General features: G+C 43.8%; 1 protein-coding gene across 12 annotated transcripts in view; it reads right to left on the reverse strand.

Moving 5' to 3' along the window:
• Positions 1-1,564: 1,564 nt before the first annotated feature.
• Positions 1,565-22,375, reverse strand: part of tbc1d5 (TBC1 domain family, member 5) — a 518,645-nt gene continuing 497,834 nt past the window's right edge. For all 12 annotated transcript variants that reach the window (XM_060824884.1, XM_060824877.1, XM_060824878.1 and 9 more), the window contains one exon: positions 1,565-3,531. In XM_060824884.1, coding sequence (XP_060680867.1) covers positions 3,208-3,531 — 324 coding nt within the window. In that variant the 3' untranslated portion in view covers positions 1,565-3,207. The remainder of the gene's footprint in view (positions 3,532-22,375) is intronic.

Consider the following 22,375-nt stretch of genomic DNA (forward strand, 5'->3'; position numbering starts at 1 on the left):
TCTTCTCCAGGGTTTCCATGCTCATGCTGAATACATACTTATACTTTGATGTACAGGGCATAATTTCAAAATTTGCAGATGATATGGAACTTGGATGTATTGTCAACCAGGAGGAGGATGGTGTAGAACATTGGTGGAATGGGTGGACAAGTGACAGATGAAATTTAAGATACAAAAGAGTAAAGTGATTAATTCTTATGAGAATTCTAATGGAGAGGTAATATAACAAAAGGTAAATTCCAAAGGATGTGCACACATAGCAGGACGTGGGGGTATCTGTAGGTAAATGACTGAGAGAGGCAGAATAAGTTGAGAGCGCAGTTAATAATTCATTGGGTATACTGGGCTTTATCATTAGAGGGATATATAAAAGAAAGTTATGCTAAATCTGTATAAAATATTAGTTTAGCCTCAACTGGAGAACTTCATCCTGTTCTGGGCACTGTAGGAAGAAAGAGAAGTTATTCAGGAAAGGGTGCACAATAGATTCATGAGGATGGTTCCAGAGATGCTGGATTTCAGTTACACACAAAAAATTGGGACCATTCTCTTGAAGCAAAAATTGAGAGAAGAATTGATGGAGGCACATAAAAATCACAATGGTTGGGAGAGACTGCTCACATGGGTGGAAGGATTGACAATCAGGTGGCAGAAATGTAAGCTTATTAATAAAAGAAACACAGTGACATGAAAGCATTTTTTGATGCAGGAATGCACTGCCTGAGGGTGTGGTGGGGGCAGACCAGATTTCGCAAGGGACTTGGATCCATATCTGAAAAAGAAATATTTGCAGAACGTGGAAAAAAGCAAGGAAGTGATGCTGTGTAAATGCTCTTTTAAAGGGTCAACACAGATGTGGCCAAATGGCAAACTCCTGTGCTGTATCAATCTACAAATCAATGATATGTTATCTATGAATTCTGTAAAATAAAGCAGAGTCTTTATACTGTCAATTTTAACAATATTACTTTCGATATAACAGGCCAATACCTTAAGAAACACAGTTTGGTTATGGCATTCAGTGTACATTCTAAGAATTCTGTGGGCGGTTCACTTAACATTCAGGATATTATGTTGAAAGTTTAAATCACTCCAACAAATATTGATATTATACCTTCCAGTGATTTTTCTCAGTTATACACCAGACATTATACATGTACGATATACAAAATTAAACATTCCAGCAATTGTATGTACTGTACACATTGTTAAATGAGTTGACATGTTACTGCAATTATTTGATAGCAGGTTTTTATAGTAGAAATAGTATAAAATATTCAGGCAACTAAATTTTTAACTAATTACTCAGCAATAGTGACTTATATTTCATGAAATTCTCAGTGCCTAGTTTTGCAAAATGCTCCTAGGTATGGGGACATACATGAGATAGAGCAGTTGAATAAAAAGATACCATTTCCATAACATAAAATTGGAAGCAGAATGTAAACACATTTCAGTGCAATATTGCTGATATAATCAAACAGCAATTAGCATAAAGGCAACAAAGCCACGAAAGAACACCAAATCAAATTGAGATGAATAAAATAGCATTATTCCAAGCTCATTTGGTTAATCATTACCAGATACAAAGTATTTATTGCATTTCCATTACTAAGAGAGAATTAGAGTGAATAAAAGAGTCCTGTACTCCAGTAATACATGTCAGTGATCACATTACTTCCACAACAGGTTGGTGTTACAAACTTCAGAAACCGGAAACAAGTGGGAGATACCAGTTTAATGAATAGCTTCCTTTTGCCTAAATATCTTTGTAATTCAAAATACTCACACCAATTTCAGCCTTTAAACTTATAAAGAGAGTTTATCTGAGACAGCTGAAATACACATGATGGGGCTGGGGGAGCTGGGAGAAGTAGAGAGGGTCTACCTGCATAGGATTCCCTACAATGGAGAACTGTCAGCCTGATTACAATTCAATCACATCAGGCCTCAACTACAGGAATGATGCAGAGCTCTCCATTGCCTACTGTGTAAAATAGAAGATCCAGTGCACTCAAGCAGACATATCCTCCAAGCAGTGCTCAAAGTAAATGAGAATGGCAGTCAAATCTGCCCCTGAAATGTTGTAGGTAGCCTCAAACATGCAAAGTCAAAGGTGACCTTTCTCTCAGAGACAGTGAGGTCAGCCCTTCTCTAGTTCTAAGGAGTCTCTGAAAACAAATAGTCCCATTGGAAATCTCAGGGGAGCTCTCAAAATGAAAAATAATGATTTTGATCTCTGTCTCCCAGTCAAGTCCCTATACCAATATTGTTATTCACAATTATCACAACATTTAACTTCCAAGCAGATACCAATTCGGTAAAATTATTCTGAAGTTGCTGTTCTAAAATGATTAAGCAGACAGACTTATTAGTGATGGAGGGCTAAAGTAGGATGACGATATACCTGCTTTTGGATTTAATCCTCAGATGAGATACTGTCTCAATTGAGTAATCAATGACCCTGAAGAGCCCCCCTCCCACTTCATGAAATTCATCTTCAATAAATGCCCTATTAAAAGCTGTGATAGTTAAAATCTTAAGCCATGTGATCTGAGCTGTCCGGAGGTGATAAAGGAAATGGACAGGTTGGTGTTATTGGGCAGATGGTAATGGCTGGAAGGATTGCCAAGTTCCTTTTTTGACTGGTAGTAGGAGAAACCCAACATAGAGACTTTACGCAAAGATCTCACTCTGCGGCTACAGTGCATATGCTTGACCCTATTCATTTTTGAATAGTTCCTGAATTTTGAGGTTTTCCTGAGAAGTGTAGTAGAAAGGAAAATGGCTCCAGAGCCAAAACATTGGTGGCCACAGGTAGCTGGGCTACTGCGTGGCAGCTGGAACCAGATTTCCCTGGAACCAGATCAAAGTGCACTCCATGATCTTGGATCATGTGGAACTGGTGTCAAGTTGTGTATTCCTGGAACCTGCTGAGAATATGTGGCCATTTAGATTTAGCTGGTGTGGATGTGAGATGGTCACTAAATGTAAATTCATATTATTTAACCAATGTCCATCACTTAACTATAATCCAATATACATTATTAAATCACAAGGCCATTCATAAGAAGCCTCATCAAAGTTGATATAATTTTCAGATTTAGAGGAGTGTTGCATTTGCCAAGCAATCCATACAGTATTTCATTAGCGAGCAGGCAATAGGTTTTCTAATAACACAGAGGCCAATGCTGGGAAAAAAGAAATTCAGATGTCCAGTGGGCTGACAATGGTGAAATCAGAATCCTTGCTGTTGCTACTGTCATCATCTGGACTGGATCCTGAGTTGCTGGATGGTGACTCCAGAACTCCACCAGTCAGAGGGTCAGAAAAAACTGGGGATTGCTGTGATTGTTTTCTAACTGCTTCAGTGGTGTTAGGTTTCTGTGAAGTTTGAAGCTTCTTTGCCATTCCTGTTGATTCCAATTTTTCTGAAGGTTGCTCATGCAGCAAATCTTCATCATCTTTAGAAACCAAGATATAGTCATCTGAATTTCTACCTTCTGAATTCAAGGAAGTCAGCGAGGTAGCCTAGAGATAAAAATGGCAACAGTTAAAAAAACAGTGGGTCACTAATTCACAAAGCAATTGGTTATGGTGAACATTTACAAAAGCTTTAGATACGCATTTGTCAAAATTGTTCCCATTGGTAAAAGGATTCAGAACCAAAGGAGATCAATTTTAAGCCAAAACAACCAGAGGAACTGTGAGGAAAATCTTCTTTATGCAATGGTGTTGGGAGTGTTTAGAATTTTGAATGTTTTGCCTAAGAATCCGTTGGGGGAGATTTAATTGAGGCATTCAAAGGGAATTTGGTATTTGATAAGAAAAGATGTGTGAGACAGGCAAATTAGACTGGCTGCGTTGTTCCTGCATACAGCTATTGCAGAGGTGATGGGCTGTAACCATTCTACAATATTATTTAATAAGAAAAAAGAAATATGCTGAAAAGATATAATTTTAAAACTCAAATATCAAACTGAAGATTGAAAAGTTGATTAATACATTTACAAAAGTATCTACAACTGCCCCGGTGACCACCACACACACAACCGCTTCCACGATCGCCGACGGACCCGCGACCCACGCGGCCACCGGGAATGACCACCACTCCTCCGTCGCCGCAACCATTTCCGCCCCTCCGGTTGCCGTCGGCGCAGCCACTTCCGCCCCCACTGACATCACTAACCTGCAGGAGCACAAATCCTCAGGTTTCCCCGCCCCCACGCCGTCTTTCGTCACTACGCATAACCCCGCCCCCACGCCGTCTCCCGTCGCTTCACGTAACCCCGCCCCCACGCTTATTTCCGTCACTACGCATGACCCCGCCCCCACGTCGAGCAACGTCACCACGTCTAACTCCGCCCCTACTTCGATCTCTGTCCCCGCCCCTAACCCCGCCCCCAGCTCCAGTCCCACACCAGGTCCTAGCTCCCAGCCTTGCCGGATTTTCACCATCCCTCCAGATCTCCCCCTCTCTGAGGATGAAAGATCGTGGGCGGCACGGTGGCACAGTGGTTAGCACTGCTGCCTCACAGCGCCAGAGACCCGGGTTCAATTCCCGACTCAGGCGACTGACTGTGTGGAGTTTGCACGTTCTCCCCGTGTCTGCGTGGGTTTCCTCCGGGTGCTCCGGTTTCCTCCCACAGTCCAAAGATGTGCGGGTCAGGTGAATTGGCCATGCTAAATTGCCCATAGTGTTAGGTAAGGGGTGAATGTGGGGTTATGGGTGGGTTGCGCTTCGGCGGGTCGGTGTGGACTTGTTGGGCCGAAAGGCCTGTTTCCACACTGTAAGTAATCTAATCTAATCTAATCAGTCCTCAAGCAGGGGCCTCACCTTCATTCCCCTACGCCCTCGGATTAATGAGTTCAACACACGGCGAGATATTGAACAATTCTTCCGCCGCCTTCGCCTCCGTGCCTACTTTCACAACCAAGACTCCCGTCCACCCTCTGACGACCCCTTCTCCCGCCTCCAACACACCCCATCCACCTGGACACCCAGTGCTGGCCTCCTACCCGCCCTCGACCTCTTTATAGCCAACTGCCGCCGTGACATCAACCGACTCAACCTGTCCACCCCTCTCACCCACTCCAACCTCTCACCCTCAGAACGTGCAGCCCTCCACTCCCTCCGCTCCAATCCCAACCTCACCATCAAACCCGCAGACAAGGGAGGCGCGGTGGTAGTTTGGCGCACCGACCTTTATACCGCTGAGGCCAAACGCCAGCTCGCGGACACCTCCTCTTATCGCCCCCTCGACCACGACCCCACCTCCCACCACCAAACCATCATCTCCCAGACCATCCATAACCTCATCACCTCAGGGGATCTCCCATCCACCGCCTCCAACCTCATAGTCCCACAACCCCGCACCGCCCGTTTCTACCTCCTGCCCAAAATCCACAAACCTGCCTGCCCCGGCCGACCCATTGTCTCAGCCTGCTCCTGCCCCACCGAACTCATCTCCCAATACCTCGACACGGTCCTGTCCCTTTTAGTCCAAGAACTCCCCACCTACGTTCGGGACACCACCCACGCCCTCCACCTCCTCCAGGATTTTCGCTTCCCCGGTCCCCAACGCCTTATTTTCACTATGGACATCCAGTCCCTGTACACCTCCATCCCCTATCACGAAGGACTCAAAGCCCTCCGCTTCTTCCTTTCCCGCCGCACCAACCAGTACCCTTCCACTGACACCCTCCTTCGACTGACTGAACTGGTCCTCACCCTGAATAACTTCTCTTTTCAATCCTCCCACTTCCTCCAAACTAAAGGAGTTGCCATGGGCACCCGCATGGGCCCCAGCTATGCCTGCCTCTTCGTAGGATATGTGGAACAGTCCATCTTCCGCAACTACACTGGCACCACCCCCCACCTTTTCCTCCGCTACATCGATGACTGTATCGGCGCTGCCTCGTGCTCCCACGAGGAGGTTGAACAGTTCATCAACTTTACTAACACCTTCCATCCCGACCTGAAATTCACCTGGACTGTCTCAGACTCCTCCCTCCCCTTCCTAGACCTTTCCATTTCTATCTCGGGCGACCGACTCAACACAGACATCTATTTTAAACCGACTGACTCCCACAGCTACCTGGACTACACCTCCTCCCACCCTGCCCCCTGTAAAAACGCCATCCCATATTCCCAATTCCTTCGTCTCCGCCGCATCTGCTCCCAGGAGGACCAATTCCAACACCGCACAGCCCAGATGGCCTCCTTCTTCAAGGACCGCAGATTCCCCCCAGACGTGATCGACGATGCCCTCCACCGCATCTCCTCCACTTCCCGCTCCTCCGCCCTTGAGCCCCGCTCCTCCAACCGCCACCAAGACAGAACCCCACTGGTTCTCACCTACCACCCCACCAACCTGCGCATACAACGTATCATCCGCCACCATTTCCGCCACCTCCAAACGGACCCCACCACCAAGGATATATTTCCCTCCCCTCCCCTATCAGCGTTCCGCAAGGACCACTCCCTTCGTGACTCCCTTGTCAGATCCACACCCCCCACCAACCCAACCTCCACCCCCGGCACCTTCCCCTGCAACCGCAGGAAATGTAAAACTTGCGCCCACACCTCCACACTCCCTTCCCTCCAAGGCCCCAAGGGATCCTTCCATATCCGCCACAAGTTCACCTGTACCTCCACACACATCATCTATTGCATCCGCTGCACCCGATGTGGCCTCCTCTATATTGGTGAGACAGGCCGCTTACTTGCGGAACACTTCAGAGAACACCTCTGGGCCGCCCGAACCAACCAACCCAATCACCCCGTGGCTCAACACTTTAACTCCCCCTCCCACTCCACCGAGGACATGCAGGTCCTTGGACTCCTCCACCGGCAGAACACAACTACACGACGGCTGGAGGAGGAGCGCCTCATCTTCCGCCTGGGAACCCTCCAACCACAAGGTATGAATTCAGATTTCTCCAGCTTCCTCATTTCCCCTCCCCCCACCTTGTCTCAGTCGGTTCCCTCAACTCAGCACCGCCCTCCTAACCTGCAATCCTCTTCCTGACCTCTCCGCCCCCCACCCCACTCCGGCCTATCACCCTCACCTTGACCTCCTTCCACCTATCCCACCTCCATCGCCCCTCCCCCTAGTCCCTCCTCCCTACCTTTTATCTCAGCCTGCTTGGCTCTCTCTCTCTTATTCCTGATGAAGGGCTTATGCTCGAAACGTCGAATTCTCTATTCCTGAGATGCTGCCTAACCTGCTGTGCTTTGACCAGCAACACATTTGCAGCTGTGATCTCCAGCATCTGCAGATCTCATTTTTTACTATCTGTATTTATGCAACATGCACTTGAAACTGAAATTAATTCCTGCATCATTTTGCTTAAATAATGTACTGCACAAGCAGGCTTGTCTCTTTTGGACTAACAATGTAAATTCAATCATTATCATGTATAAAGAGATGAGATAAAAGGTCCTTGTATTTTTTTTAATTCTTACTTTTAAATGCAACTCATAGCCATTAAAGCTGATAAAAAATTTTCTAAATAAGAAGCCATTCAACCCATTAGCTCAGTACCAACATAAAAACAGAAACTTGGGGAAAATCTCAGCAGGTCTGTCAGCATCTGTTCAGGGAAATCAGAGTTAACATTTTGGGCCCAGTGACCCTTCTTGAGAACTGATGGCAGCTACGAAAAAGACAGTTTTTATATGAAGATGGGGAGAGGGGAGAGTAAATGATAGATGCAGACAGAGCCCAAAGAGGGAGAAAAACTGTTGGATGTTTAAAGGAGTGGTTAAAGGACAGCCTGGGGGGCAATGATAGCTGCTAATGGGGACAATTAGTGGGTGACAATGGGTAGTATCTGGTAGCAGCCCATGTAATGACATGGGCCTAGTGTCTGGGAAATCCCAGAACATGCTCCCTGAGATAAGGGGACCAAAACTATAGTACTACAGGTGTGATCTCAGCACATCTGTGAAGACATCCCTGCTCGTGTACTCAAATCCTTTTGGTATGAAGGCCAAAATACCATTTGCCTTCTTAACTCCCCGTCACTGCTCTACATTTAATTTCAGAAAATGGACAGCAAGACATAAGAATAGATCCTGTTGCACCTCCCTCTTTCCCAATTTATCACTGTTCAGATAAAAATCTCGTTTTTGCTTTCAAAGTGGATAATCTCTTATTTATCCACATTATACTTCATCTGCCATGAATTTGCCCACTCTACTTGGTCAAATCACACTGAAGAATCTCTGCCTCCTTCTCACTCTCATACCCAGTTTTGTGCCATCTGCAAACTTTGAGGTATTATATTTAGTTCCCTCATCGAAATAATTTATATGTCGTGATTAGCTAGGGTTCAACCTGATCCCTATGGTATTCTGCTAGTCACTGCCTGTCACTTGGAAAAAGACCTGTTTGTTCCTACTTGTTGTCTCCCGCCTGTTCACTACTTCTCCATCCAAGTTAGCACACTACCCTCAAGCCATTGCACTTCAATTTTGCATGCTAATCGCTTACCTTATCAAAAACATTCTCAAAGTTCAAGTAAAATACATTCACTGGCTCCCGCTTATCAACTCTCCAAAGTTACATTTTTTCATTAATCAATATTGACTTTGTCCAATCCTGTCACCATTTTTCAAGTGCTCTACAATTGATGGACTTTTAAGATTGAGTCCAGTATCTTCTCCACAATCAATGGTAGGGAGGAGGAGTAGAGTACACCTCCCCCCTCACTTCCCTCCAAGGCCCCAAGGGATCCTTCCATATCCGTCATAAATTCACCTGCACCTCCACACACACCATTTACTACATCCGTTGCACCCGATGTGGCTTCCTCTGCATTGGGGAGACAGGCCACCTACTTGCGGAATGTTTCAGAGAACACCTCTGGGACATCCGCACCAACCAACCCAACCGCCCCATGGCTGAACACTTTAACTCCCCCTCCCACTCCGCCAAGGACATGCAGGTCCTTGGCCTCCTCCATCGCCAGACCATGGCAACACGATGCCTGGAGGAAGAACGCCTCATCTTCCACCTAGGAACCCACCAACCACAAGGGATGAACTCAGATTTCTCCAGCTTCCTCATTTCCCCTCCCCCACTTTATCTCAGTCCCAACCCTCGGACTCAACACCACCTTCTTCACCTGCAATCTTCTTCCCGACCTCTCCGCCCCCACCCCCTCTCCGGCCTATCACCCTCACCCTAACCTCCTTCCACCTATCGCATTCCCAATGCCCTTCCCCCAAGTCCCTCCTCCCTACCTTTTGTCTTGGCCTGCTTGGCACACTCTCCTCATTCCTGAAGTAGGGCTTATGCCCAAAAAGTCGATTCTCCTGTTCCTTGGATGCTGCCTGACCTGCTGCGCTTTTCCAGCAACACATTTTTGAGCTCTGATCGCCAGCATCTGCAGTCCTCACTTTCTCCACAATCAATGTCAGGCTAAGTGGTCTATAAGTTCCTATTTTCTCTCTAATTACTGTTTAAAAAAAGAGGAGTTACATTAGCTACCCTCCAATCCATAGGAACTGTTCCCCAGTCTGTCGAGTCTTGAAAGATGACCACCGGTGCATCAATTTCTTTTTGGGCCACTTAGTTAGGCCCTGAGGATTTATCGACTTTAATCCTATCAATTTCACTTCTAATTCTGATTTGCTTCACTTACTCCCTCTTACCCTTGTGTTCTCTAACATTTTTTGTCTTTATAACTTTCCCTGTTTCTGAATAGAAGGCACCCACAATTGTCTTTATTAATCTTCTTCTTTTCACATACTTATAAAAGTGTTTACAATCAATTTGTATGTTCCATATACATTTACTCTTGTACTTTATTCTCCCCCTCTTGATGAATCCCTTTGTCCTCCTCTGCTGAAATCGAAACTGCTCCCCATCCTCAGGTCTGCTGCTATCTTTGATCAATTTGTATGCCCTTCTGTGTACCTGATGCTGTCCTTAATTTCTCTTGTTAGCCATGGTCAGACCACCTTTTTCATTTCATTTTTGTGCAAGACACAAACAGACAGTTATTGCAGATACTCCATGCACTCTTTACATGTTGCCCTTGCCTAACCACTACCATCCCTTAAGTAACATTTCAAAATTTTTTGTAATCAGCTTACACCTCATTTATTGGTTTCCTTTCCTCAGAGTAAAGTATCAGAATCAAGTATGTCACTCTTGGTCTTAATGAAGAATTCTATATATTGGTTTTCCTTCTCCAAGGGATCTCACACAGCTAGAATGCCAATGATTCCCTTCTCATTACACACTATCCAGTCTAATTTGGCCTGTTCCTTACTTGATTCAACATGCTGATGTGGAAAACTATCCGGTACATACTCAAGGAATTCCTCCTCTGCAATATTGCTACTGATTTGATTTGCCCAATCTATTTGCACATTAAAGTAGTCCCTAACTACAGCTGTACTTTTGTTGCTTGCACCTCTAATTTCCTTTTTCTATGGAAAATAAAAGCACAAAAGCATAGGAAGGGTTAAAGCATGAAGACCACAGGTAATGAGCTCTGTGGAAGACAAGGTGGGATAAGAATAGTGGAATGCTCTTACACCAATTAGCAGAGCTAGATTCCCTGTTAAGTGTCATTATGACAAGATTGGGGTCATAAATATTTGGGACATGACATTAAATAACTAATTAATAGTTAGTAGAGTCAGCTTGAGAAAGGAGACTATTGTAACAGATAAAATAGCTAAATATCTATCATGACAGGTTAGTCTGGAATGGAAGATCACTGTAGCAGAGGTGATAATAAATGTCTAATCATGACATTAGGAAAATATTAAGGAGGGTCTGGAATGAAAGAGTTAGCACTAAATATCTAACCATGACATTGCAAGAATTAGCACTAAATATCTAACCGTGATATTAGAATAACATTAAGTAGAATATATAACTAAAGAGATAATAGGAACTAACATCACTGGCTTATTGTGTAGCTAGAGTGAGGTACTTTGATTCATATAGTTGACATGCTGATAAACTAACAGAAACATCATAAAAAAAGATATAAAAAAACCACAGACCCTGAGGTTCGTGGGTATTCGAGAATCTGCTTTCTCAGTGTCATAGTTTTTTGTTTGCAAATAAAAGACCTACTTCTTGAAGAACCCCCTGTGTCTCCTGGTGATTCTCTACATTTTCTCCACGACATTTCATGCTATCCCAACATTGCCACTACAATTTGGGCATCTTTATGTAAACCTCACTATCATTCTCTGCCCATTGATGTTTCTAAGCTCTACCATATGGATTCTACTTCACCAGAGCTAATATCCTTCTTCACCATAACATTAATTTCCTCTTTAGCAAAGGTTTTTGACCTACCTTCGGATGAGATTTTTATTGTTGTGCATATTGTAAAAGGGATATAAATTCGTTCAACCATGATTTCTGATTGGATTCTTTTTCAGTTTTTCCAAATATCTCCTTTTGCAATGAAACTCATGATTTTGATAGCAATTTTTTGTTACAACTTTTATGATATAGCCATTTCTTTCAAATACAGATATTCGCTGATTTTAAACCAAGACTGCTGGTACTTGCAGAACTTGCAACTGGAACTTCAGCTCAGATTTCAACTTCATTTCCTTCTTGAGTGGGACCATATCATTGGTAGCCCATCCAAATTTATTTCTGGATTTTACCCAAGAAACTCAGTGAAAATCATTTTCTCTCTCAAAAGAGCAGTGAAGGAACCTTGCCTCTGTTGTTTTTTCTATTTAATGTGTTGAATGTTGCAGTAAAGGAATAATTAGGAACAGCAACAACCTGCCTGTAACATTAAAGAATGGTAGAGCAATTCACAAATTAAAATGACTAGGATAGGAGACACCAGCTATGATGGGTGACCAAACAATGCTGAGAGAAGTCTTTTCTTTGTAAAATAGTGGACCAGGTAAAAATGGATGGTGTTCTTCCTTGATGGGTTTTGTTTGTGAATCAGTAGAGTTTTCATAACAATATGCTACTTTCATTATAAGTATTATTAATACTGACTTTTTAAACATTTCATTATATATAAACGCATGGTGGGCTTTGAACATATATTTTGGATCACTAGTCTGAAACGTTTGATTACTCATCCAGTAACACAATCAATATGTCAGCATGTCATTACAGTGATGTCAATTTTTTTTTAATTTGCTGAGACATGACCATCGCTCAGCCAATGGCGATCTGCTAAAATGTGAATGGTTATTTAGCCAGTTCAGAGTGAACCGGATAACCTTGAGGCTGCAGCCAGATGGAGAAACTAATCCAGTTACATTATCATGATACTACTGTCCCCTCATTGTGAAAATAGGATATGGATAGCTGTGTTTACTTCAGAGTGATGCTGGAAAAGCACAGCAGGTCAGGCAGCATCGGAGGAGCAGGAAAATCGATGTTTCGTGCAAAAGCCCTTCATCAGGAATAGAGCATGGATAGCTGTGCTTTGGACAAAATGGAGTTCATGGAGTGTGCATGATTTCCAGGTTGCAAGGCTGTATTGGAATAATTCAATGTAAAGATGAAGTGCCAGTGCAATAAATGTTGCAGAGAAGATGAGAAGAATGATGCACAGTACTCACTGTCACAGATAATATGTTTAAGAGTTTTCCTTAGGCTCCTTGGTGCTGAGTGATGTATAAAGACAGATGTAGCAGGGATTTCAACAGTATAGTTGACAGAGCTGAATGTGAAGCAAAGTGACACTGATGTGTGGAGAATCAATGCCTGACCAAAAGGCAACCATTACTATTGTCAGTCAGCATTGGGTCAGGAGAGCTAAAGTGAAAAGGAGATGAGAGAATGTTAGATAGTGGAGGAACGTGCAAGAAACACAAGATTTATAGGTGATCAGAGGACAGGAATGGCAGACAGCAACAATGCAACTGTGTGCAGTTTCTCAAATTAATAATTCAGAGGTCCAGGCTAATGCTTTAGGTTCAAGAAAATCCCACAATGACACCTGGTGGAATTTAAATTCAATAAATCTGTAATGGAAAGTTGTTTTCACTAAAGGTGATTATGAAACTATCACCAATTATCATCAAAAAAACCTGTTTACAATAGAGAGAAAAAATTGCAGTCCTCTCATGATCTGGCCCCATGAGACTCCAGATCCACAGCAACTACTGTGAAACGGCCTAATACACCACTGTGTGCAAGGGCAATTAAGAATGGGGAGGCAAGAAACACTGACTTTGTAAGTGAAACCCATTTTCTATCATTGACTAAAGGAAAACATATCCTTGAGATCAAAAATGTTCATGAGATTTATGCAGTTGGTTTTGATAAAGGTGAAGGGTCAGAGCTCGGACATCTCTATCGACGTCTGACAACTTCTGAAATCCAACGCCACAAAAAGACTTTAGCTGACCAAGTAGTTCAAGATGAGTTGGTCTGGTTCAGGTTGTTTAATTAATGTTATTGTGCAAACAGCTGCTTGAGCTCTCCAAATTTGGGTAAGTTGCAAGGGTCCTTGCGAAGTAACAAGTAGAGAGCTGACAGATGGTTATACATTTCTCAATGGTTTGATAATAAGGTGATGATTGGCTGTCTTACCAGAATGTATGTTCAAATATATTATTTTTAATAACATACTCAGAGACAAGGATCAATATTTTACCTGTCAGCAAGTCAAGAGAAAATTATTTCTCACCTTTCATGAGGTGAAAAATTCCTGCTAAGTTTCAGTGTGTTAATTGTACCATTTCTTAATACTCCATGATTGCTCTTCATGTTTTCATCTTAAATTTGATTCTTCCTAGCCATGTGGAGATGATCCGACCCAAATCATTGTTTCAAAACTGCATTTTAATCTTATTTTGCAATTCTTTCTAACACCATAGCTTGTATTAAACAGAAATTTAAGGGTGTCCTTATTTATAAAAAGTTTTCTTTTGGAGAAATATCAAGCGTTTGAGAATCGTCCTAGAGCTGGAATGCGTAAGGTGTTTCTAACTGCAGTGGAATTCAAGGGAATGCACTGCTAATATTACTGCTCATGTGCATTTAATAAAATGGCCACTGTGAATGAATAATAAAGATGATAAGGAAGCTTTCAAGCTCGATAAGAAAGTATATTCACAAAAACCAAACAACTGCAGATGTCGGAAATCACAAACAAAATCAGAAATTGTCGGAAAAATTCAGCAGGTCTGGCAGATCTGAACAGTTCTGAACAAAGGTCATGGGACCTAAAATGCTAACTCTGCTTTCTGAGTCAAGGTTCAAAGCTGGAAGTAAGTATATAAACTCAGGAATAAGTATCAAGGTGGAAAGCAGAGTCGGGCTGTATGTACAAGATCAGGATGAGATTGGAACATTATTACATTTTTAGCAACTGGGTCTACTGTTTTTCAAAATCAGCCCATTCAGAGATGTCACTACACTCCTCTAGAACAAGTGGGATTTGAACCCAAACCCCTCAAGTCTAGGTGTAGGGACACTATCACTGTGCCACAAGAGGGCCCTAGGTCAGCTTTATTCATCTTTTTTCCCAGCACCAGGGAAACACCCATGTGGCCAATCAAACATGAAGAAGCAAAGCATGTTGAGGCAATGCTGCCATGAAAATGTGAAAGGGGTGGTTAGGCAGAGGAGGAGGGGACAACATCAAAATGGAGTTAGGAGGGAGAAATCAAGCACCGTACCCCCTACCCACACTTATCCAGGTTTGCGTGTAACCGCAGAGAGGGGCAGGGAGTCAGCAGAGGTGACCCCTCTCCAAGACCTGCTGCCGGGATCTGTTTATTGCCAACTTTGCAAGGCTCAGGAGCAACATTCTCTGGATTTTTGTGCTTAGGCGAGTTGAGACCTCATTGTTCAGGACTTGTTGGCCAGGATTCCTCAGCCATGCTAAGACAGAACCCCAGATAAAGGAAACAGGTCGTACTTCAGCTGAATCCTCGGAACTCCTCCAGCAAAGAATCCACCTGCACAGACAGACCAGGAATCTGGAACATTTGGTCCAGTTGATCCTGGCAGAAGATGTGGCTAAGTACTTGCATATCCTCACCAGGTCGGTAAACGTGAGGAGCATGTTGTAGGCTTGGGCTAAAAGAACCACTCCCACACCCAGCCCACGCAGAGACAACCCGGACAACCACCTCCACAAGAGGTACAGGAAAGGCTCCATGCACAGGGATTAATGCTGGCTAGCCAAGGGACAGCCCTGACACACTCCTCTCCTAACGCCAGTTCCAGCAACAAACTTCATCCTAAACCAAAATGCTTGCAGAATCCCAAGCAGATACTCATGGTCGAATCTGTTGAACACCTTTTGACTGAGGGACAGGAAGGCACTTGACAGACCAATCCTCTGAAAAAATGGATCAGATCCTGACCAGATGGATGTTGTCATGGATTTTTCAGCCCAGGAGCGTGTATAACTGGTCAGGGTGGTTCAGGTGGTCCAGTACAAATTCCAGGCAAGATGACAACATCCTGGCAAAACCTTTCAAAACTGTGCCGAGGAGGGAAGATCAGGTGTCAGTCCTGAAGTCGATGAAGGTCCACTTTCTTCAGCAGCAGGACAATGACTGCCCTTTGCTAAAAAAGGGGTAACCCTCCAGCTGCTAAACATTCCTCCAGGACCCACGCGTAGGTCACCTCCAGGACATCCCAGAATGCCCCAAAGAACTCCACAGCCAGCTCATCCAGCCCCCAAGGATTGCCCCTTGAGAGCCAGGTGAGGGCACTGGTCAGCTCCTCCAAAGTGACAGACATTGAACATCCTGGCATGCCCCATGTAGACCTACAGCAGCTCCGCCCACAAAACTCTAAGCATTCTTGCTGGACAGATCTGGAGAGAGCAGGCCGTGTGATTTGGGCTCTGATGCTGCCTGGATCCGAGATGAGGGTCCCGCTGTTGGACAGCAGCACAAGGAGCCACTGATAGGCTTCATGCGGATCCACGGTCCAGGATATCGAGCAGTCAGATCTGTGACCTCATGCATGCGCCTGGGATCCGATGAGCTGCAGCTCATGGAGCGAGCCCTTTCTCTCTTCCACAGGGCCGGGTCAGTGTTGGGCTGAACTCAACCATGACAACTGAGAGTCTTTGCCAGAAGGTTGCCCTCGGCCACCAGCCCCTCCTCCATGACAGAGTGGTGGGATGGCCCGGTGCTGCCAAGTGGCTCTAATCTCAGTGACCCCAACCCAGGGTTGCTGACAGGGACTTCCTCGGTGGATTCCATTGGGGGATGTTCTAGTTTTGGTCACTGAGTGGCAGAGCGACCCGGGGTCCCACCTCTCTCCTGACACCGGGTCACAAGGGAACGCACCCATGAGGGCAGCCCCTTGGTATCTGGACTTATGCCACTTCTTCTTTCCAGCTGGACGCCCACCTCTCTCCTCCCCCATTTATTGCCAGAAACCTCAGTAACAGCGAACTCCGGCTTGGGCCCTGCCTGTGGGGCATCAAGGGGTTGCGGGTGCGGCAGAGCCGCTGGTGCAGCCTTGGCAGTCTTTGCAGTAGTGCAATTCCTCTTGACGGCCTTACAGAGGTGACACTGCGCACCATGTGCCATTCAGAAGGCATGGTAGGCCGCTCCCTCATACAGCACAGTAAATTATCCCTCAGTAACCTCCTCCTGGGCCAAGCTAATGAATATCCAGCTCCAGGAGGAGTAAATGTACTTCGGACTTGGGTTCTTTAGCCTGAGTGGGATGTTGCAATCCCTGACCGCACATCCCCCAGCAGCTGTTAATGGATGAGGAGAAGCTCACTGGCAATAAATGATGGGACAGTGGAGATCACAACCTTTTGTGCTTGAGGATCAACTCAGATATAGGTCCTACCCAAAGTGAGCCCGCTCTCCAGGGCCAGGTGCACTGCCCAGTCAGACTGAAGGCAAAACAATGGCTTTCTATACGATTTAGATGTCATGACAATGGCCTGTGGGCTGATAGCACTCGCCATTACCTTAAGCAGGCCTCTATCGTTATGCTGGGGCGCGGACACAGTTTAACACTCAGACCCTCGATCAGGTGTGTGGAGGGTGATGGATTCATTTTTGGCGCCGAAGCAGCTGCTACCCTGGTGTAAATATGGCTGGGCCCTGCAGCTGGTGATCATGGTTTTGAGGTTGCCATTTTAAACAGTGGAAGCCCCAGACAGTGCTGGTGAGTTCTATAAATGATTCTCCCCAACAATCAAAGACAATGCTCTCAGGGGGCCCCAAGCAGCAGCACCATTAGGACACAGTCCCAGGGCAGGGCCTAGACAACAACATCAATACAGGACCCTGAGTCTACTCTTCTCCCTACAGGATTCTCTCCACTCCTCCAGGATCCTTCTCTTTCTCCCAACAGTTGTCCGCTCCCTGTGAAGCCTGGCTGACTTCCTCTTGCAATTCCTTACTCACGGTTCAGGGGAAGGGACACTACCATTGCACCACAAGAGGGCCCCAGGTCTGCTTTACTCAGGACTCAGATGATGAATTCCAGCTCAGCAAGCCATTGCCTGTTACTAAGGGAACTCATATTGAACAAGTTCCACATGGGCATTAATTAGTGATTCCCTATGGGTCTTGTAGGGGTTAACACACATTAAACTGTTTGGAAAGCAGCTGAGAAGTTAAACAATGAAGACTGCAAATTAAAAGAAGAAATAGAATCTGAAGTACTGAAAGATGTGACACAAAAAGCTTTAACAGCGTGAAAGCAGAAAGAACAAGATCAGGTATCTGCAAAAGCACTAAAATCTGGAGGTGAGAAAATAGGAAGTACAATGAACAAGATCATTGATGAGATATGGACACCAGATGAATGGCCTCGCAAGTGGACTATATTAAACATGGTCACATGCCCAAGATAGCATACAATGCTTTGGACATTGTGCCTGCTAATTCTCGTCAATCACGCATCTAAAATACTACTTGTCAGCATCAGGCAGACAATTGCTCCCTGTATGATCAAAGAAGTGGCAGAAGAACAGGTTGACTTCATTCCTGGATAGGGTTGAACTGGTCTGTTATCAGAAATTGCTGCAGAAATGTGAATGTAAATAGGAAACCCAGTTTTGGTCAGTCTATGCTAAACCTTTGACACTGTGCCGGGTGATGCTGTATGGACTTTACAGACTCTCTAGTGAACCCAAATATCTAAAGTTGCTGGTACTATGATGCTTCAGAAGTCATCATTGTTGGTGATGGGCATATGACCCAAATCCAGTTTGAGAATGAAGTAAGCAGGGTGTTTTCTGTTACCCATGCTGTGTACTGCTGTGGGAGAGAAAATAATGAGAATGGTTCAGATAAAGTTCACAGAGATGCAGCTGCATCATAGCAAAAGAAGCCAAAGCGTACTGAATCTGAGGTATCAAGATGCACTCATAATCATAACAAAGGAAAGACCAGACATTATGGCAGACCTAAGTTTAAAAAAAACATCGAGTTCAGTTACTATTGTGGATTGTGAGAGTTGATCACTGAACAAAGAAGGCGTAAACAAGATAACATCTTTTAAAAAGGTGGTAGGGCAGATGATGCTCAGAATCAGGTAGATACTAGAAAGACAAATGAGAGTTATATTAGAAGTAAAAGTTCAGGAGTCAAAAGTGCAGCTTGGTTAGACAGAAACAAGTAGTCACATGTGGACATTAGAAATGAAGACTAGACAGTTTGTCCTGGTAGTAATTTTTGGAATAATTGAGTGTAAAAACAGAAGATGATGATTAAAAAAATACTGTGGATAACCTTGGATTGTGGACTGAGGAATGCTCAAAGAAAGCCGAAGTAACACAATGATGCCAACAGCTCCACTAAAGCTATGGTGAAAACAAACAAACAATCTGCCATTTCAGTCTCAGCAAAAGTTTCCATAAACATTTCCTAATTGCCTATTGTAAATATCTGAATGATTTATATCTTTCAATTAAAAGAAATGAACTGGAAAACAGACAGCACTCAAAATAATGAGAGGTTTCAGGCAAATCTACCTTTGAAAAGTAAGACACATAGATCTACTCAAAGCTACAAATTATTAATAGCTGAAAAATGTGTTGCTGGAAAAGCGCAGCAAGTCAGGCAGCATCAAAGGAGCAGGAGAATCGACGTTTCGGGCATAAGCCTCCTGGAAGGGCTTATGCCCGAAATGTCGATTCTCCTGCTCCTTTGATGCTGCCTGACCTATTGCGCTTTTCCAGCAACACATTTTTCAGCTCTGATCTCCAGCATCTGCAGTCCTCACTTTCTCCTACAAATATTAATACCCAGGATCCTGTTCTGTAGACAGAATGAACTTGTACACACACTGCACCTGCTTTGGCTCAATAAAATAGGTGTCAGCCACCTGCTGGTTTATTTCTCATGGCGATGTCCTGACCAATTAAACTGCCTGGTTTAAAATTTAACAAAACTTGCCTGTTAACTGCCAATCAGAATTAGATGAATTCTCCATGGCAACATCTCTACCAATCAGCATTCTTCTTTCATGTACTAGAAATGTTGGTTTTCCTGTAAAGGGGTAGTCTTGCAAAATGTCAAGAGTGCAAACCAGAAAACTTCAAGTCAGAAAATATGTTTTATTCTCCGAGCATATTCAAGTTGAGTACTACCAAACAGTGATTTGAAAATGATTTACTTGTTTGTGTGTTCTTGCTGCCTGTGGTCTCCGATTACTTTAACATCCTTTAATGGAGGCTTAGAACAGGTTTACAAATTCCTGGTTCAAGAACATTTGGTTTCTAACTTCAACCATTAGATATAAGGACTCTGAACGCCAAAAGGTAGTGCCTGGAAACCAAAAGTTAACCCCAGAGGAAATGCCAAATAGAGCCCTCGAAATGAAAATACATTTATCAACAGATGTCGAACCTTGTTGTATTTCCTTCCATAACTACCAGTGGCTTTCTCCATAACCCAGAATCACAGTCAAACTCAAGTCAATGTGTCTGGGGTAGGTGGATTATGCTTTACATTACAGGATGAAAGAAATTGTATGATTTCTACAGGGATGAATAAGGTCAAAGTTTTAATATTTGTCTAACGTTAAAGCAAATATTTGGAGTGAACAGGGAAATTAATAAAAATGCAAATAAAGGCAAATTAAAGTGACAAGTCAAAGATTACATTATTAATTTATGGGAGGATCTGGGGCTATAATAATGTAGTCAAATTCTATATTAACATGGGCATTAAGGTTCTCACAAAAGTTATATTAAATACATGAAACTTTCATTCATCCTTTTTAACAATCCACATTATTAATAATTTCTCTCAATAGACTTTGCCATTTTCAACGTACCAGCTGTTAAAATCTGACTCTGTGCATCCTAACAAAACGTATGCTGTTTTTTAAGAAAAAAAGAGTTGCCTTCAGGTTAGATACCGATGATTAGCTTCACTTCAGTGAAAAAGTAAAATACAGTTGGTTTATTCATAGTCAATCAACGTGTACAGTTACCAGAAACCAGGAGGTTGATTGAATTTTTTAAAAAATGTATTCACCCGTGGGACATAGGTGTTAATGACTGGCCAGCATTCCTTGCCTGACCCAAGTTGCTCTTAAGAAGATGATGATGAGCTGCCTTTTTGAATTGCTTCAGTATGTGTGTTGTAGGTAGATCCACAATGTCCATAGGGAGGGAATTAGAGTCAGTGACAGAGAAAGAAAAGCGATATAACGTGTTCAGTTTAGGGCATCATTGCATTCAGTTCTGTTCAGTTATTTAAAGCAGGAATTTAAAGCCCTGGAGAGAGTGCAAAGCAGATTTACTAGAATGATACCAAAAATGAAGGATTTTAGATACAATGAAAGATTAGAGAAATTGGGCATAATTTTCTCTACTCCAAGGAGAATAAGAGGTGACCTTACTGAGGTGTTCAAAATTATCAACAATTTTGACAGAGTAAAGGAGGATAATCTGTTTCCACTGCATGTCACTAACTAGGGTCACAATTTTAAGATTGCCAGCGAGACAGCTAGGACTGAGATGAGGAGAAATACCTTTACTCAGAGTTGTTTGGATTTGGAATGCACTTCCTGGGAGCGAGGTGGAAGCACATTCTCCGAGCTGGGTATATATTTGAAAGTGATGAATGCTAGAGAATGAGATTAACTGGGGTGCTCATTCAGGAGCTGGTGGGTCAAATGGCTTTTTGGGCTGTAAAATTCTACGATTCTATATTTCCAAGTCAGGGTGGTAAAATGGCTTGAAGGGACCTTGCAGATAGTAATATTCCCATCTTTCTGCTGCCCTTCAAGATGGAAATGATTTTGGATTTGGAAGATCCCATCTAAGGAACTTTGGTGAATTTCTGCAGTACATCTTGTAGACAGTACACACTATAGATAGTATTATTGAGTGCCTGTAGTGGGAAGAGTGGCTGCTTGTGGATATGGTACCAATCAAGCACGCTGCTTTGTCCTGGATGGTGTCAAGCTTCCTGGCTTGTTCCTTGTGGATTGTGGACAATCTTTGGGGAATCTGGTGGTGACTTACTTGATGAAGTATTCTTTGCCTCTGACTTGCCTTAATTGCATTTATACAGTGAGTCCTTTGGTGATTCTGGTTAATGGTAACACCAAGAATGTTGATAGTGGGGAATTCAGTGATGATAACAATATTGAATGTCAAGGGGCAGTGGTTAGATTGTCACTTATTGGAGATACTAATTACCTGGCATTTGTGTGGCATGAAAATTACTTGCCACTGTCAATCCAAGCCTGGTTATCGTCCAGATCTTGTTACATTTGAACATGGACTGCTTGAGTATCTAAGAGGTTGTGAATGGTGCTGGATATTGTGCAATTATCAGCGAACATCCCCACTTCTGATCTTATGGCGGAGGAAAGGTCATTGATCAAGCAGCTGAAGATGGATGGGCCAAGGGGACTACCATGAGGAGCTCTTTCAGAGATGTCCTGGAGCTGAGATGACTGCCCATCAACCATAATCATCTTCCTATGTGCCAAGTATGACTCCAAACAGCACAGGGTTTGTCCCCTTATATCCAGTTTTGTTAGGGCTCCTGTTGCCACACTTTGTTAAATGTGCCCTTGCTGTCAAGGGCTGTCACTCTCACCTTGCCTTTAGACTTCAGCTGTCTTGTCCGTATTGGAAACAAGGCTGTAATGAGGTCAGGAGCTGAGTGGCACTGGCGGAACCAAACTGGATATCAATGAGCAGGAATGTTGCCAAACAGATGCTGCTTGATAGCACTGTCATCGATACCTTCTATCACTTTGATGATCAAGAATTGACTGCTGGGGTGGTAAGTAAGTACCAAATAATAGCCTGAATGAACTGTGGATGCTGGAAATCAGAAACAAACCCAGAAATTGCTGGAACATCTCAGCAGGTCTAGCTGCATGTGTTGAGAGAAATCAAGTAACAAATTACAGGTCCTGTGACTCTCCTTCAGTCCTTTTTCCTCACT

This window comes from Hemiscyllium ocellatum, chromosome 5 (genome assembly GCF_020745735.1).
Source record: "Hemiscyllium ocellatum isolate sHemOce1 chromosome 5, sHemOce1.pat.X.cur, whole genome shotgun sequence".
NCBI lineage: Eukaryota > Metazoa > Chordata > Chondrichthyes > Orectolobiformes > Hemiscylliidae > Hemiscyllium > Hemiscyllium ocellatum.